The sequence below is a fragment of the Heptranchias perlo genome, chromosome 23 (assembly GCF_035084215.1).
Source record: "Heptranchias perlo isolate sHepPer1 chromosome 23, sHepPer1.hap1, whole genome shotgun sequence".
Lineage (NCBI taxonomy): Eukaryota > Metazoa > Chordata > Chondrichthyes > Hexanchiformes > Hexanchidae > Heptranchias > Heptranchias perlo.
In genome coordinates, this window is record NC_090347.1 from 21,835,796 (window position 1) to 21,852,360 (window position 16,565).

Sequence of the window (16,565 nt, forward strand, 5' to 3'; positions counted from 1 at the left end):
ATGATGGAACTGTATAAAATGCTGGTAAGGCCACAGCTGGAGTACTGTGTGCAGTTCTGGTCACCACAATTCAGGAAGGATGTAATTGCTCTGGAGAGAGTGCATAGAAGATTTACAAAAATGCTGCCAGGGCTTGAAAATTGCAGCTACGAGGAGAGATTGGATAGGCTGGGGTTGTTTTCCTTGGAGCAGAGGAGGCTGAGGGGTGACTTGATTGAGGTGTCCAAAATTATGAGGGGCCCAGATAGAGTAGACAGGAAGTACCTGTTTCCCCTTGTGGAGAGTTCAAGAACTAGAGGATATAGATTTAAGCTGATTGGCGGAAGGATTAGAGGGGACATGAGGAAAAACTTTTTTTGGTGGTGGGTGTATGGAATTCGCTGCCCGAATTGGTGGTAGAAGCAGGGACCCTCAACTCTTTTAAAAAGTACCTGGACCTGCACCTAAAGTGCTGTAAGCTGCAGGGCTACAGATCGGGTGTTGGAAGGTGGGATTAGAATGGGAACCTGGTTGTTCTTCGAGCCAACGCGGATACGATGGGCCGAATGGCCCCCTTCTGTGCTGTATCTTTTCTATGGTTCTATGGTTTTGGCGATCACACATGCGCAGTCAAACGCGGAAATCCAGAACTTGGTCTTCCTGATTCCCTGCTGATATGACAGCTTTGCGTTAAAGAGATATCGCCTGCTACAATCAATGGCCCAATGCGAACATGCTCTCCTGTTCAGCTGGAAACTAACTAATCTTGCCAGAAAAAAGGTATGCTGAGTTATATCAGGTCTAAATTAACTTTTAACAGTGTGGCAAGTATTAATGACTGCCAAACAACCTCTCTGGCACGGAAAATTAACTTTGAAAAATGTGGAGTCTCATTACTCCTGATTTTAATAGTTTTTGGACATTTAAATTTAAAAAAAGTTTAAAAATGTGAAACTTTTAATTTTTTACTTTTTCTTTCTGTCTCTTTTATCTCAGTTTTTTAATCTTACACTCTATTTCGCTTTCTCTATCTCATTTTATAGTACATTTACTAATCTTATCTGACACTTCCTGGTTCTTCGTCTGTGAATGAGCTGCACTTCCTGGTTCTCACAGCGTGGCTTGCTTCCAGCTGACTGGTTGAGGGGAGAGAGAGTTCCTTTCCCCGCTCTCACAGCTCAGAGAAGTCCGGGAAAGACAACTGCACTTCTTGCAGGTCTCAATTAAAGCAAGTTGGCACTCAGAGCCCGCAAAAATTTTATGGGCGAATTAGTTACTTACGAGTGGCGGGCGATGTCTGTTCGCCGCTTAGCGCAATTTTCGACCCATTATTTATTTTGATGAATTTGGTTGCAAAAATCTCCAAAATGAAAAATCTCTACCGTTAACATTTCATGCTTTCATAGTTAAGGAAAAATGTCACATCAAAACTTTTTTAATAATAAATGCGAATTTAAAAAAAAACAATTTACATCAACCTTGGCACATTTTAGAAAATGGAGATTTCCAGTAACAGGCAGTCGTGCAGATCTTAATGCAATCGACAAATAATTTAACTTCAAAGCACACACCGTCAACTATATTAAACTAAGTGGCTTTGCTTATAACATGCTTACCTTGAATAAGAAGCTATGAAATGATCTATATGGGTATGGTATGAACTTCATAAATGAAAAGAGATGGAAGGAGATGCAGGTAAGTGACATAGGAATGGTATGGATCAGTGATGATGGACTGGAAGAACCCAGGCACAGTGTTTCAGGCATCTAGTGCCAGATCAGAATCTTTTCCCAGTACCGACTGTTCAAGCTTTGAAAACCCTGCTGTGCACTTGTGCAATTTGTAAAACCCAATCTAATAGAAGCAAATTTCACTGTTTCCAAGATCACTGAATTATACTTAAATGGGCATTTTTAGCCATTACAATCTTAACTGTTACATCTGTTGTGCTAAACATGTGGAGCTCCTATTTATTTGTCAAAGTGTACACTATTTGGATCACTTCAGGTGCAATAGGAAATTGCGTAAAATTTTTTGGCATTTCACAGTTTTAAAATGGAAAAACAAAATACAGGTCAATAGGCCTGCCTTTAATTTTGTAGACACAATATACTCGAACCTCAAAAGGAAATGTAGATTTGTGAAGACACTACATTAGATGCATTAGATGCAATTATTGGAATCTACCCTCCACCTTCAGCTACTTAAATAGTGATGGAGTCACTACTAGCATGAATAGTGACAGTAACTTTGGTGCCTCAATTTACTTCTTCACTCTGAGCCATTACGCATATTAGTCAGTACCCATATATATCAGTACTGATACCAACAAAAAACTATTATAAACCAGGAAATAGCATTAGAGAGAGCATTTTGATTGCAATCTTACAATGGTCCTGTAATTAAGTATACCTTCCTTGTTATCAATACCGATCCACTGTTGATACATGTAGTACATTGCTCTGGTCTCAGTTCAGCAGTTGTACTAATCTATCATTAATGCCAAAAATACTGTTTGTTGTATTCTGGACATCTCCAGCACTGTGAGGCAGCGAAGCAAATAGGCTAAACCCCAGAACATTTATATTCTTTGTACTTCCAGCTAAGTCTTGCAAATTTCAAGCTGAAGAAATTGAGCATTATTATTATGCTGTTGACTTGTAGATTAATTCCCATGGGATTCATTTCATATCAGAGTTCATCAGTGAGTCTTAAGGTGAACACAAAAACTAATGGAAATGAGTAACAAAAAGCATCACAGTAAAGATGGCTTAGAACAATTGCAAAAGTATACTCTTTGTACTAAAAGCTTTTAAAATATCTTCAACTGAAAAGCCACTTACTCTTTCATTTCAGTGCTGCTAGTGGCTGAGGAAGTTGCTCTCAGACATCTTTTTTAGAAAACAAGGCAGTGGGCATATTAACTGTCCCCAGCACAGGAAGTGTTTGAACAAAATGATGTGACTATATTAGACTAGGATATTCTGTCTAAAATGACGTCACCACATATGAAGAAAACACAAAATAGCTGTGCCCTATTTTGATAAAGTGTATTTTTTGTCCGTGGTCTTTATGTCTTATCTATTGGCATCAGCAATAAACAAAAACTGAGTGAAACCTTGTCTTTATAAAGTCCAACGTGTTCTTTAGAAATAAGATGATCTTATAAAATAAAAACAGTTTTACTTGACTACTGAGTGGCTTTAACTGGCAGTGTTCATTATTAGATATGATTTTATAGAGCTTTACACATTGTTGATCTCAAATACTACACCATCCTGAGCATTGAAAGGACAACGAGGAACACCAAACCAGGCACTGTGATTCCTTTGCTGAAAGAAGACACCTGTTTCAGGCAATATATTCAGATATGGAAGATGGGAAAGGAGGAAATGGAAAACGCACACTAACTAACCAATGGAAAATGACAAAGTAGACAATGAAAGTAGGGAAAAGAGAAAGAATTGGACCTGCACCTCTATTTTACGACCTTCTACGATTGTTCCATTTAATTTCTCCCGTGCCCTGTCCGCGTCAGCACTAGTTTCGAAAGTTACGAAACCAAATCCCTGCATGCAGGTAAGAGAAAAGGAAAAGAGAGACATGCATATGATTATACAGGGAATAAGACAGTCTTTTGATACGTTAAGTACACCAGCTGGAACATCAAGGTAATAAAGTCATTCTATGAGACAACAGAGCAACCAAACCCAAGAATGTGAAACAAAAGTAGATCGAGAGGGAAAGAAATAGTTGGAGCAATTGAAAACACATAATTCGATTATTTACATGTTTGTGGTAATTGTGGTTCAGCTATATTATGCTTGCTAGGATCTTGTACCTGATAATACTACCAAAGTGGATAAGCAGAAAGATCACTTTCCAGTGAATTGTCTGACTAAGTAAAGTGGGGGTACCATTAGAAACTGTAAGGATCTAACCTAGATGGGTCCATTTTACTTTTCTTAAGCCCAACTTGTGCCCATGAAGTTTCTTTGCATCACTTCACTTTTTTGGAAAGTAACCACTAAAATAAATTGCAAAAGGTAAGAAAATAGTTTTGTTTCTTATGTACCAAAATATAATTACATAAAGGTTTAGGACATTTCATGGAAGGTCAAACAGTACTGTCCCAGTTTCAAAAATGATCACAAGATGCCTGTAGTTTCTGACACCAGTAACTTTTCTTCAGTTGAAACCATGTAAAATGAAGCAAAAAAATAGCAACAAGGCTGGAATTTAGTTTATCCAAAATATATAATGGTACAGGTTTTTTTTTGCATTGTACGTAGAGGAAGGCCTTTAGCTATCCAAGAGTCTTGAGAAATAATGGCTCGTAAGATCTTAATTTATGTTCTATATTTTTTAATTATATGCTACATCACTTTTATCAGGATATAGCCATGGACAAATATAAAGACAAGTGTGTCACAGATTTACTTCTGTCTTATAAAAATTCCACTGGATACAAATGGGCAAGTTACTGATTTCCCATAGCTCAATGCACATTCAGCAACCCTAGCTCAGCATGTAACGACTAACTCTATGTTTGAACTTATGTGTATAAAGGAGAGCTCCGAGTGATGACACTGTGTGGCAGATACTTCCACTAGCAGTGTGTGAGTGGAAGCTTTGCTGCTGGTTGTGTGTGGAGCAGAACAGAGTGTCGAGGTGCAGCTGCTACAGCACTTGTGGTTCCTGACAAAAATACAGAGATTTGGTTTAAACACTAGCAACTCATGGTGCTGTTCATGTCATAATCTTGTAGAGAACTGACAGCCGATGACAGCTCTCCAAAGTTGTAAAGGGTCTGGCATTGAAGAGGATATCCTCATCAAGTCCACTGGTCTGCATAGATCTGAGTCCAGGAACAAGACATGATTTCTGTGCAGTCAGCTAAACAGAGCTACAATATTGGATCACTTGAGTGGATATTGGCTTTGTAGAACTCGAAAGTTGCCAGCAGCGATGAGGAGTGCCAAGCTATCTTGAGAATTCTCACTTTACTGCCAGTTTTTCCACCCACCCTTGCCACTTGCTTTTCCCAGGGTAGGTCAGATGTGATTACCAGGTCAAAGAGCTGAATGGTTGTAATTGAAGGGAGTTTGGAAAATTTACAGTGGAGAAAGGTTGATAACATCACAATCAATCTTTTTCAACAGAGTTATTGATTGATTCTTTTAGTGCTGAAGGTAATATGCCATTTGGCCATCCAATGTTGAATGATAACTCTATCTGCCTCGACTGATTTGGATGTTGCTAGCCTTTCACATGTAGGATTAAGCACACTATGGAGGCTAGTATCATCAAGAAAGGGGATACTGTCACTTTTGATAACATGTACCAAATCATTGAATAAGGCAATAAACAGGATGGAGCCAAAAAAGTTTCTCACAAGGACCCTGTGACGCTGATGCAACAAGAAGATAAATTAACATGAACTTGTGTCCTCTTAGAAAGTCACATACCCAGTTCAGGACATCACATCTCATCTTCTCAATGAAGCTGGGATGTCTTGCTATATTAAAAGTCCTAAAAATTATAAGGACTGCTGTTCTAACTGGGTGCTAGACATTGGGAGAATCACTTCATTTATAGACCATGAGATTAAAATTTGCATCTGACAGATTTGCTCTGTGGCCAAATTAGTGTCCAAATAGCAGGTTGTTATGGCTGAGATATTGCAACAATTTTTTATTTACTACAGTTTTCATGAGTTACTGACAGAACAGGTAATAGTTGGTAGTTATTGAGGGTCTGATTTTGATCCCTTCTTCTGGGCAGGCGCAATTGGCTGCTTTCCAATCAGATAAGGAAACTTCAGCTGACAGGTTCTGTTGAAAATGATGGACTGGGATTAATTAGTTCCTTAGATAGAGCTCTGTCAATCAGAGCATCTGTGCCATTGCGCCAAGTAAGTCTTTTGGTAACAGGCTTTTAAAGGCAATTGATCTGAAACATAGGAACAGGAGCAGGCCATTCAGCCCTTCGAGCCTGTTCCACCATTCAATTAGATCATAGCTGATCTGTATCTTAACTCCATTTACCTGCCTTTCTGTAACCCTCAATACCCATGCCTAACAAAAACTTATCCATCTCAATTTTGAAATTTTAAGTTGACCTAGCCTCAACAATTTTTTTGGTGGAAGAGAGTTCCAGATTTCCACTACCCTTTGTGTGAAGAAGTGCTTCCTGATATCACCCCTGAACTGCCTAGCTCTAATTTTAAGATTATGCCCCCTTGTTCTGGACTCCCCCATCAGAGGAAATAGTTTCTCTCGATCTACACTTTACTCATCTTAAAGACCTCAATTAGATTACTCCTTAATCTTACTTACTCAAGGGAATACAAGCCTAGTCTATTCAACCTGTCCTCATAATTTTACTCTTTTAGCCCCGGTATCATTCTGGTGAATCTGCAATGCACTCCCTCCAAAGCCAATATATCCTTCCTGAGGTGGATCTGGATTTGGATGATTGCGTTGCTACACTTCAATGGAACTTAAGAATGCAATGTTGGCTTGAGATGACTTCACAAAAAATATGACGCTGAACAATTCAGCATCATCCACAGATGTAGGACAAGTGACTCTGCTCTTCTGAACAGGGGTTGTTCTGCTTTCTGTGTTACGGATTGTGAATCAAGGGTAGTATTTTTCTATTTAAAAAAATAACAGCTATTCAACTTGTCCACTTAACAAATGCAATAATCTATTAAAATGTTTTATAGTCTCATGCACATGATTACAAGCTTGCCTGATCATTATTTTTGTTTTCCCGGCTTCTAAAGTCACAATGTCCACATCGTATAAGTTTGACATGTCAAAAGAGTTTTAATGTGGTGATTATAGTGATAAGTATCCTGCACTCCATTCTTCACAGAGTAAAAAGTAACATTTGTCATTACGCTGTTAACATGTAGAGATCAGAATAGAATTCTTTGTAAGAGTTAGGATCCCTATACATGCAAAACCAATTGGACTACTGGACTTCAAATGTAGTAGCCAAATTACTATTTTTAGTAGCCAGGAGCTACTGGTGATTCCAGGCCTGTTGGCAGGCAGAGAATATACATAACATTGTATTAGACTTACATTGCTAGACAAGGAAGAGGATTATTTGAAGAAAAAAACAATTAATATATACACCTTAAATTGTCTTGTAATTAGACTACTTTTTAAATCTGTTCTAATAATCGTATTTATACCATAAACTATAAATTTGTATCTTGTGCTTAAGGGGAATTATATCCTTTTGTAAATTAAATTGCTTAAGCAAGTTTAGCTCTTCAACCAGTGAGGCAGCCTTTCAGTCCCACTTCAAGTGTTCTTTTTTACTTTATTCAAAAATTCAGTTCATATAGACTTCATATTTTAAAAAAAATTCATCTGCTTATTCAACTTGGAACTTGTGTTCCTGATTATCATCTTCTGATACATGGTGTGATGGCATCTCTGTCTGCTGTCTGCACAAATGAGGGAGATTAGAGCATAGACTGGCGGGTGGTTTTTCTCTAAGATATTTTGACTTGATATGGTTGGGTGAGAAAATTAAAATTGTTTTTTTTATATCAAAGTCATTAGATGTTTAAAAACTAAGATCTCAAAAATGATCTCAAAAATTTCCAGGGAAATTGCTGATGATTTGGGAGATTTTCTCAAACTAATACTATTTGTGCAGTATAAGGAGGATACTAGCAGCTCTAGGAAATGGCAATGTCATGTTTAGCAGGGAAACTGGGAGGATAGCAGTGGTGCATTGGGAAGGTATGTTTACAAGACTGTATCTGAAGACTGCGATCAGAAAATACCACAAACCAATTTGATTAATCACATCTGCATTTTGAGTCCCTGTTCTCTGCCATCCTTGCTCTGTTCAGAGGATGATACAACTGGTATGTTGAAGAATGTTCAGAACATCAGTCTGAGCATCAGTCTTGAAATGGGGCAGAGGTCAAACAGACAAGTAAGAACCAATATACCAAACATATTCTAAATCATGCATAGCAAAATAAAATTATTTTCACTTTGTTTAAGTACTGATTACATACTTTTGGTATTTTTGAAATTATTCTGAAACTGTTGTTTTTAAATATTGGTCTTAAAATAAACACACTACTGTACCAGCTAAAGTGGTTGCTTCTAAATATTGTCAAAAATGTCTGCAGCATATTAAAGGTAGTCTTATACTCATCTAAGATACATTAAAGACATGTTGTGGTTGGTTCTAAATTACTCTGTGATTTAGAATAGATGTTGGTTGATTAAAAACATATGGACCCTTTGGAACATATGGGAATCTGTCACTCAGGGGACCAAACTACAATATTCCACTAAGTAATATAGTGCCCCATGAATGGCAGAAGGTATATCAGAAATATTACATATGTTCATATTGATTTTTGAATATTTAAAAAAAATAATTCTACAGTTAATTGCCGTCAATTAGTACTGGTAAAATTGAGAGGATTTTGATTATTGTTGTCATTTATTATGGCCATAGGCTAGATTCTAGCACGTAAATGGCTAAAAGACATTCAATCACATGGCATAAAGTCTTTACTAAGAATCATATTACTAAAATAGTAACTATATCAATAAACCATATAAACATAACAACATAAGAAATAGGAGCAGGAGTAGACCATACGCCCTGTCGAGCCTGCTCTGTCACTCAATAAGATCATGGCTGATTTTCTATCTCAACTCCACTTTCCTGCCGTATCCCCATATCCCTTGATTCCACTAATGTCCAAAAATCTATCGCTCTCAATCTTGAATATACGCAACGACAGAGCATCCACAGCCCTCTGGGGTAGAGAATTCCAAAGATTCACAACTCTGAGTGAAGAATTTTTTCCTCATCTCAGTCCTAAATGGCCGAACACTTATCTTGAAACTATGACCCCTAATTCTAGACTCTCCAGGCAGGGGAAACAGCCTCTCATCATCTACCCTGTCAAGCCCTCTAAGAATTTTATACGTTTCAATGAGATAATCTCTAATTCTTCTGAACTCCAGAGAATATAGGTCCATTTTATTCAATCTCTCCTCATAGGACAACCATTTCATCCCAGGAATCAAGCTAGTGAACCTTCGTTGCACCCCTTCTAAGGCAAGTATCTCCTTCCTTAGGTAAGGAGACCAAAACTGTACACAGTACACCAGGTCTGGTCTCAGCAGAGCCTTATATAATTGCAGCAAAACTTCCTTACTCTTACACTCCAAACTCTTGCAATAAAAGCTAACATACCATTTGCCTTCCTAATTGCTTGCTGTACCTGCATGTTAATTTTCTGTGGTTCATGTACAAGAGTGCCCAAATCCCTCTGAATACCAACATTTCTTAGTCTCTCACCTTTTAAAAAATATTCTGCTTTTCTATTCTTCCTACCAAAGTGGATAATTTCACATTTCCCCACATTATACTCCATCTGCCACCTTCTTGCACACTCACTTATCCTGTCTATATCCCTTTGCAGACTCTTTGGGCCCAATATTAGGAGGGAGCCGGGTTGCCTGCGGGGGTTCGACTGGGCAACCCGCCCAGTAAAATCGGTGGGTTCCTCACGTGATCGTAAGTAAATTGAAGCCACTTAACTTGGCTTCTGGGTTTCGCGCTGGAAAGCTGCGCAGCGGGCAGACTGCGCAGCCGCATCATAGGCTGTCAGCTGGAGGAGCCCTATTTAAAGGGGCAGTCCTCCACTGACTGATGCTGCAAAAAGGAGCCAAAATTACAACATGGAGCAGCCCGGGGGAAGGCTGCTCCCAGGTTTAATGATGCCTCACTCCAGTTCCTACTGGATGGGGTGAGGAGGAGGGAGGAGGAGGGGGAGGACAGAGATCTTCTCCCCGGCGGACGGGAGGAAGTGGCCTGCTTCTGCCACCACGAAGGCCTGGCTCGAGGTGGCAGAAGGGGTCACCAGCACCACCAACATATCACACACCTGCATACAGTGCAGGAGGCACTTCAATCACCTAAGTAGGTCAGCCGAAGTGAGTACACTTACTCATTCCTCTACACTATGTCTGCCACATCACCGCCCCCACCCCACATCTCCTTCTGCACTGCCAACACTACTCTGTCACATCACTCCTCACACCCACTCAAAGCTCATCCTCATCTTATCTGCACTCACTCACCTCGCCAGTACTCATCCCACCACTACCACTCAACCCAATCCTCATACAATCTCATGGCTCTATCTCATACTCACCCTCTCATGCATCTCTTTCACGGTCAGCCTCACCCAACCTGTCACTACCTGTGCTGCAGCCACAGGGTATGCATCGCATATGTGTAGTAGGAAGCGTAACGCAAATGTGTCGTGAGCATGAAGGGGATGCACAAGGGTGTTTGTGGGTTTGTCATGGTTTTTACTTATATTTGATTTCTGATCAACTCACATTACATATTATATTCTCATCACTACTGCCACGTCTTGGCCATTCTTGACTGGCTTGTGCAAAAATGCCCTTTCATGAGGTTCTCCATGAACACCCTTGATGCCACCCACTGGGTCACCCTACAGTGGGTGTATGTGTAGTTGCATGACTGTTGCGCAGCACTGTGTTGTGTAGCGTGAACGGCATGCCTGGCGAGGCTGGTGATGTTGCTCGTCCTCCAATGGAGTGATGAATGCAGCAATGGAACCCCCCCCCACCCAACCCCCCCAATCCTGACGGTGTGAGTGTGAGGCGGTCCACAAAGTAGGTAAATGTGTTTGGACAGCAGAGTTTAGGGTATGATTTAATAATTTGGAGTGTGGAGACAACGGGGTGACAGGTGACCGAGTGCCATGCTGCAATGAATGAGGGATTACCCCACACCTGTTAAATGGACCTTTGCAGCTGCCACTGGCTGCTGGCTACAACATGTCTGTTTAAACAGGGAGTGTTTCCCCCAGCATGGGAAACACGCTCTGGGTAGTCCAAAATCCGAATCCTCCTAAAATCTCCAACTAATGAGGTCTGTAAACGACATCAAATACCCAGATAATGATCTTAAGTGGGATCCCGCATGCGGGGGCTGCACACGCACTGATTCGCGTCATTGGGGAACCCGGAAGTGGCCGGGTTGGAGCCAGGCTCCAGGCCCGCTCCAGGAATCCCCAATTTTAGGAACCTCCTCGCCACGAATGCATCCGCTCGGCCATCCGAAAATTGACCCCTTTGTGTCCTCCTCACAGCTTACTTTCCTACCTACCTTTGTATCATCAGCAAACTTGGATACATTACACGTAGTCCCCTCGTCTAAGTTATTGATATATATTGTAAACAGCTGAGGCCCAAGCCCTGATCCTCGCGGAACCCCACTAGTTACAAACTGCCAAACCGAAAATAATGCGTTTATTCCTACTCTCTGTATTCTGTCTGTTAACCAATCCTCAATCCATGCTAATATATTACCCCCGATCCCATGAGCTCTAATCTTGTGTAACAACCTCTTGAACGGCACCTTATCGAAAGCCTTTTGAAAATCCAATTATACTACATCCACTGATTCCCCCTTATCTACCCTGCTAGTTACACCCTCAAAAAACTCTAATAGATTTGTAAAACACGATTTCCCTTTCATTGACTCTGCCTAATCATAACATGATTTTCTAAGTGCCCTGTTATTACATCCTTAATAATAGATTCTAGCATTTTCCCTACTACTGATGTCAGTCTAACTGCCCCATAGTTCCCTGTTTTCTTTCTTCCTCCTGTCTTCAATAGCGGGGATACATTTGCTACCTTCCAATCCACGGGAAACGATCGAGAATCTAGGGAATTCTGGAAGATCAAAACCAATGCATCCACTATCTCTGCAACCACCTTTTTTAAAAATCTAGGATGTAAGCGATCAGGTCCGGGGGATTTGTCGGCTTTTAGTCCCATTAATTTCTCCAGTACTTTCTCTTCACTAATCTTAATTACTTTAAGTTCCTAACTCTCATTAGACCCTTGGTTCCCCATTATGTTTATTGTGTCTTCTACTGTGAAGACAGATACAAAATATTTGTTTAACATCTCTGCCATTTCCTTATTCCCCATTATAATTTCTCCTGTCTCTGCCTCTAAGGGACCCACATTTACTTTCTCTAATCTCTTCCTTTTTACATACTTGTAGAAGCTCTTACAATCTGTTTGTATATTTCTTGCTAGTTTACTCTCATATTCAATTTTCTTCCTCTTTATCAATTTCTATTGTTTTAGAAAAATTAACGGGACTAAAAGCCGACAAATCCCCTGGACCTGATGGCCTCCATCCCAGAGTTTTAAAAGAGGTGGCTGCAGAGATAGTGGATGCATTGGTTTTGATCTTCCAGAATTCCCTAGATTCTAGAACGGTACCTATGGATTGAAAGGTAGGAAATGTAATCCTGCTATTCAAGAAAGGAGGGAGAGAGAAAACAGGGAACTCCAGGCCAGTTAGCTTGACATCAGTAGTAGGGAAAATGTTAGAATCTATTATTAAGGACGTAGTAATAGGGCACTTAGAAAATCATAATATGATCAGGCAGAGTCAACACGGTTTTATGAAAGGGAAATCGTGTTTGACAAATCAGAGTTTTTTTGAAGGCATAACTAGCAGGGTAGATGGGGAACCAGTGGATGTAGTATATTTGGATTTTCAAGAGGCATTCGATAAGGTGCCACATAAAAGGTTGTTACATAAGATTAGGGCATATGGGATTGGGGGTAATATATTAGCATGGATTGAGGATTGGTTAACGGACAGAAAACAGAGAGTAGGAATAAACGGGTAATTTTCGGTTTGGCACGTTGTAACTAGTGGAGTGCCGCAGGGATCGGTGCTCGGGCCTCAGCTATTTACAATCTATATTAATGACTTAGATGAGTGTATTGTATCCAAGTTTGCTGATGTTACAAAGCTAGGTGGGAAAGTAAGCTGCGAGGAGGATGCAAAGAGTCTGCAAAGGGATATTGACTGGTTAAGTGAGTGGGCAAGAAGATGGCAGATGGAGTGTAATGTGGGGAAATGTGAGGTTATTCACTTTGATAAGAAAAATAGAAAAACAGAATATTTTTTAAATGGCGAGAAACTATTAAATGTGGGTATTCAGAGGGATTTGGATGTCCTGGTACACGAAACACAAAAAGTTAACATGCAGGTACAGCAAGCAATTAGGAAGGCAAATGGTATGTTGGCCCTTATTGCAAGAGGGTTGGAGTACAAGAGTAAGGAAGTCTTGCTGCAATTGTACAGGGCTTTGGTGAGACCACACCGAGAATACTGTGTGCAATTTTGGTCTCCTTACCTAAGGAAGGATATACTTGCCTTAGAGGCGGTGCAATGAAGGTTCACTAGATTGATTCCTGGGATGAGGAGAGATTGAGTAGATGGACCTATATTCTCTGGAGTTTAGAAGAATGAGAGATGATCTCATTGAAACATATAAGATTCTAAGAGGGCTTGACAGGGTAAATGCTGCGCGGATGGTGCCCCTGGCTGTTGAGTCTAGAACTAGAGGATGAAGTCTCAGGATAAGAGGTCAGACATTTATGACTGAGATGAGGAGGAATTTCTTCACTCAGAGGGTCGTGAATATTTGGAATTCTCGACCCCAGAGGTCTGTGGGTGCTTAGTCGTTGAGTATATTCAAGACTGAGATCGATAGATTTTTGGACTCGAAGGGAATCAAGGGATATGGGGATCGGGCGGGAAAGTGGAATTGAGGTCAAAGATCAGCAATGATCTTATTGAATGGTGGAGCAGGCTCGAGGGGCTGTACAGCCTACTCCTGCTCCGATTTCTTATGTTCATATGTTCTTGGTTATCCTTTGCTGATTTCTAAAACCCTCCCAATCCTTATGTATGGATCAGAGTTTGCCTATTTTTTCATTGTAAATTATCCACTGGCATTCTTCTTGCTCTCTTTAAACCTACTGTTTCACACACCAATCCTTTAAACGTTCTGTTTCCCATAGTCTCCCTGAAACTGTTGTTGACACAATGGGCCAGCTTTTCATTCTGATGGGTACTAATGGTTGTACCAATGGGACCAGTTGTTGACCTATTATCTTTTTTTTCCCCTCATGGTTTACATTGAAGGCTGCATTGTCAAATTTTGGTATCAGTTTTTTGAAAACCATTCTCGGAGCAGAGTGAAAAAATTAACAAATAAATAGAGGGACACCAAGCCAGAGTCTTGTCCTGCAGGTGAGAGGATTTCATTGCAATGTTGTTGTAGTAAAGTAGAAGTACTAGCAATAACAATAGTCGTAGATGTAGTCGTAAATTAGTAGAAGTAATAGTAGTTGCAGTAGATGTAATAAAGTGGTAGTAGTGGAAGTAAAGTAGAAGTAATAGTAAATTGGAAGTAATAGTAGTAGATGTAGAAGCAAAATAACAGTAAAGTTGAAGTAGGAGTAAAGTATTAGTAAATTAGTATTCGTAGTAGTGCTTTGGCAGATAATTTTACAAAGTAGAAATAACACCAACAACCACTTTATACTGGCACTGCTTCTGGTATTTATACTGTGAAATCCAGCTCAATTATCCCAGTGGCAGACTCAGAGACCCATGAGAACTGAAACTATGATTCTGCCACCAGGATAAGGGAGTTGGATTTAGCAATGTAAATGCTGGGAGTTGGTTTATGAATACTGGGCTCCTGGAATCCAAAGTATACAGCGCCAGTATAAAAATGACTAACCTCGAACAAGCCTTTTCCTCATGACCAGATTTACGCACCCCCTCCCCCTCCCCATCCTCACCCTATGGTGACAATTGGGTGGTAGATTAATAGCACTCACTACCTTCAGGTCCAGCCTGCCCCATTCCTCCTGCCCCCACTGCTGGTGCTAGTTGGTTTAATAATGGTGCAAAACCATGTCCAGCTACTATCAGCAGGAAAATTTTGCCCTTTTAATCCTCTAAACCTACTCTTTTGCACATTAACCCACTAAACCTGCTGTTTCATACACTGACCTTTTAAACCTGCTGTTTCACACACTAATCTTTTAAACCTGTTGTTTTATGCATTAATCCTCTAACCCTGCTGCTTCACACATTAATCCTCTAACCCTGCTGCTTCACACATTAATCCTCTAATCCTGCTATTTCACACATTATCCCTTTTAAACCTGCTGGTTCACCCCATAACCCTTTCAGGACAACAGACCACTCTGTAGCCTCTGAAAAGCATTCACGTTTTCTGACAGATTGTACTTTCCAAAATCATAGTCCACAAAATCCTTAATTAGAATGTTATCACACTCATTTAGTGTCTAAGGGTAGGGATACTTTTCACATGTCCAAACTTTAGATGTGACAGAAATTAGCCACATTCGTTTTTTTTACAAACAATTTAATGATATGTGAGCATATATGAATATCATATGGGACAATTGAAAACTGCATTTCCAGTAAAACAGTAAGAGCATCCATGAATGGCCATAACCGTGGCACAGTGTTCTAACCCTCAATCTAATCTCTACAATTTTCAGATGTGCAAGAATGTCACTGTAATTCTTACAGATCATTAAGGATCCACATAGACCAGCTCACTGACATCAGAGTGTCTCATCATCTGCACTGTTTTTAAACACAAATAGCGTGAGGAAATGTGATGCTTTATTTGTTTTACTGTATTACTAAGTGCTGATGACATCATTGAGGGAGCTGTCGTGTCAATGTTACTGGGCTTGACGGCATGATGGAGCTGTTAGTATCAGTAGGGATGCAGCCATTAACCTAGAATGATTTTGTCATTTCAGCTCTATCCATTAATTAAGCTCTTTTTCACTATCCAACTCAGTAGCTCATCCAAGCCAGTTTCCACAATTATGTCATCTGTACTCATTACTCAAATATTCAGCGGACTGTTAAAATGGAGCACAAAATCCACTTCCAAATTGAGATGTGTGTTTATCTGTGTGTATTGCCAATTGAAGCCATTGGATAGTCTATCCCTTAGTGTGAGCACATAACCCGTGGGAAATATGTGGTATTGTTAGCAGCAAAACTTCTGATGCCACATACATGTGTACACATAGGCATTCTGATGGGGAAAGCTGTCCAATGTCAAGAATGTGTATTATACAATAAACTATGAGTATCTATGTGTCTAATAACCCTTTTCAGTACACCCACACATATCGTAAAATACCCACAGTTTTTTTTGTCAAATTTACCAAAACTACTTTAAAAGATAAAGCAACAAATTTGGAATGTGTCACTTACCTTCGATCCCCGCTCATTAAAAATTATTTCAACGTCTAAAATTTTACCAAATTGCTGTAAAAGAAACAAGAGAGACAATCATTAGAAAGATTACACTGTGATTCACAAAGTACAAACTTTAGAAACAATCCTTTTCATATGGAGCTGAAAAGCTCCTGCTTCCTTGCAAACGTACAGCCACTCATAGTGCTGAAGGGGAGCAGATGGTCGAGATTGTGCGAGGAGTTTGAACATGGAAACATTGTGTAATGGGAGTTGCCTCTTCCCAATTTAACTGCATCACAGTATTCAATTACTTCTTTTCTATAATAGGATTATCTCTGCAATACAAAATAACCCTTATAATTTTCTCTTAAAAAGTGTCTTGCAATTATTTACTTATAAGTTTATTC

General features: G+C 39.9%; 1 protein-coding gene across 5 annotated transcripts in view; it reads right to left on the reverse strand.

Moving 5' to 3' along the window:
- The window catches only part of rbfox3a (RNA binding fox-1 homolog 3a), a 139,108-nt gene that overhangs the window by 69,359 nt on the left and 53,184 nt on the right, over positions 1–16,565 (reverse strand). For all 5 annotated transcript variants that reach the window (XM_068004508.1, XM_068004509.1, XM_068004513.1 and 2 more), the window contains exons 3-4: positions 16,174–16,227; positions 3,456–3,548 (exon numbers count right to left, since the gene is read on the reverse strand). In XM_068004508.1, coding sequence (XP_067860609.1) covers positions 3,456–3,548; positions 16,174–16,227 — 147 coding nt within the window. The remainder of the gene's footprint in view (positions 1–3,455; positions 3,549–16,173; positions 16,228–16,565) is intronic.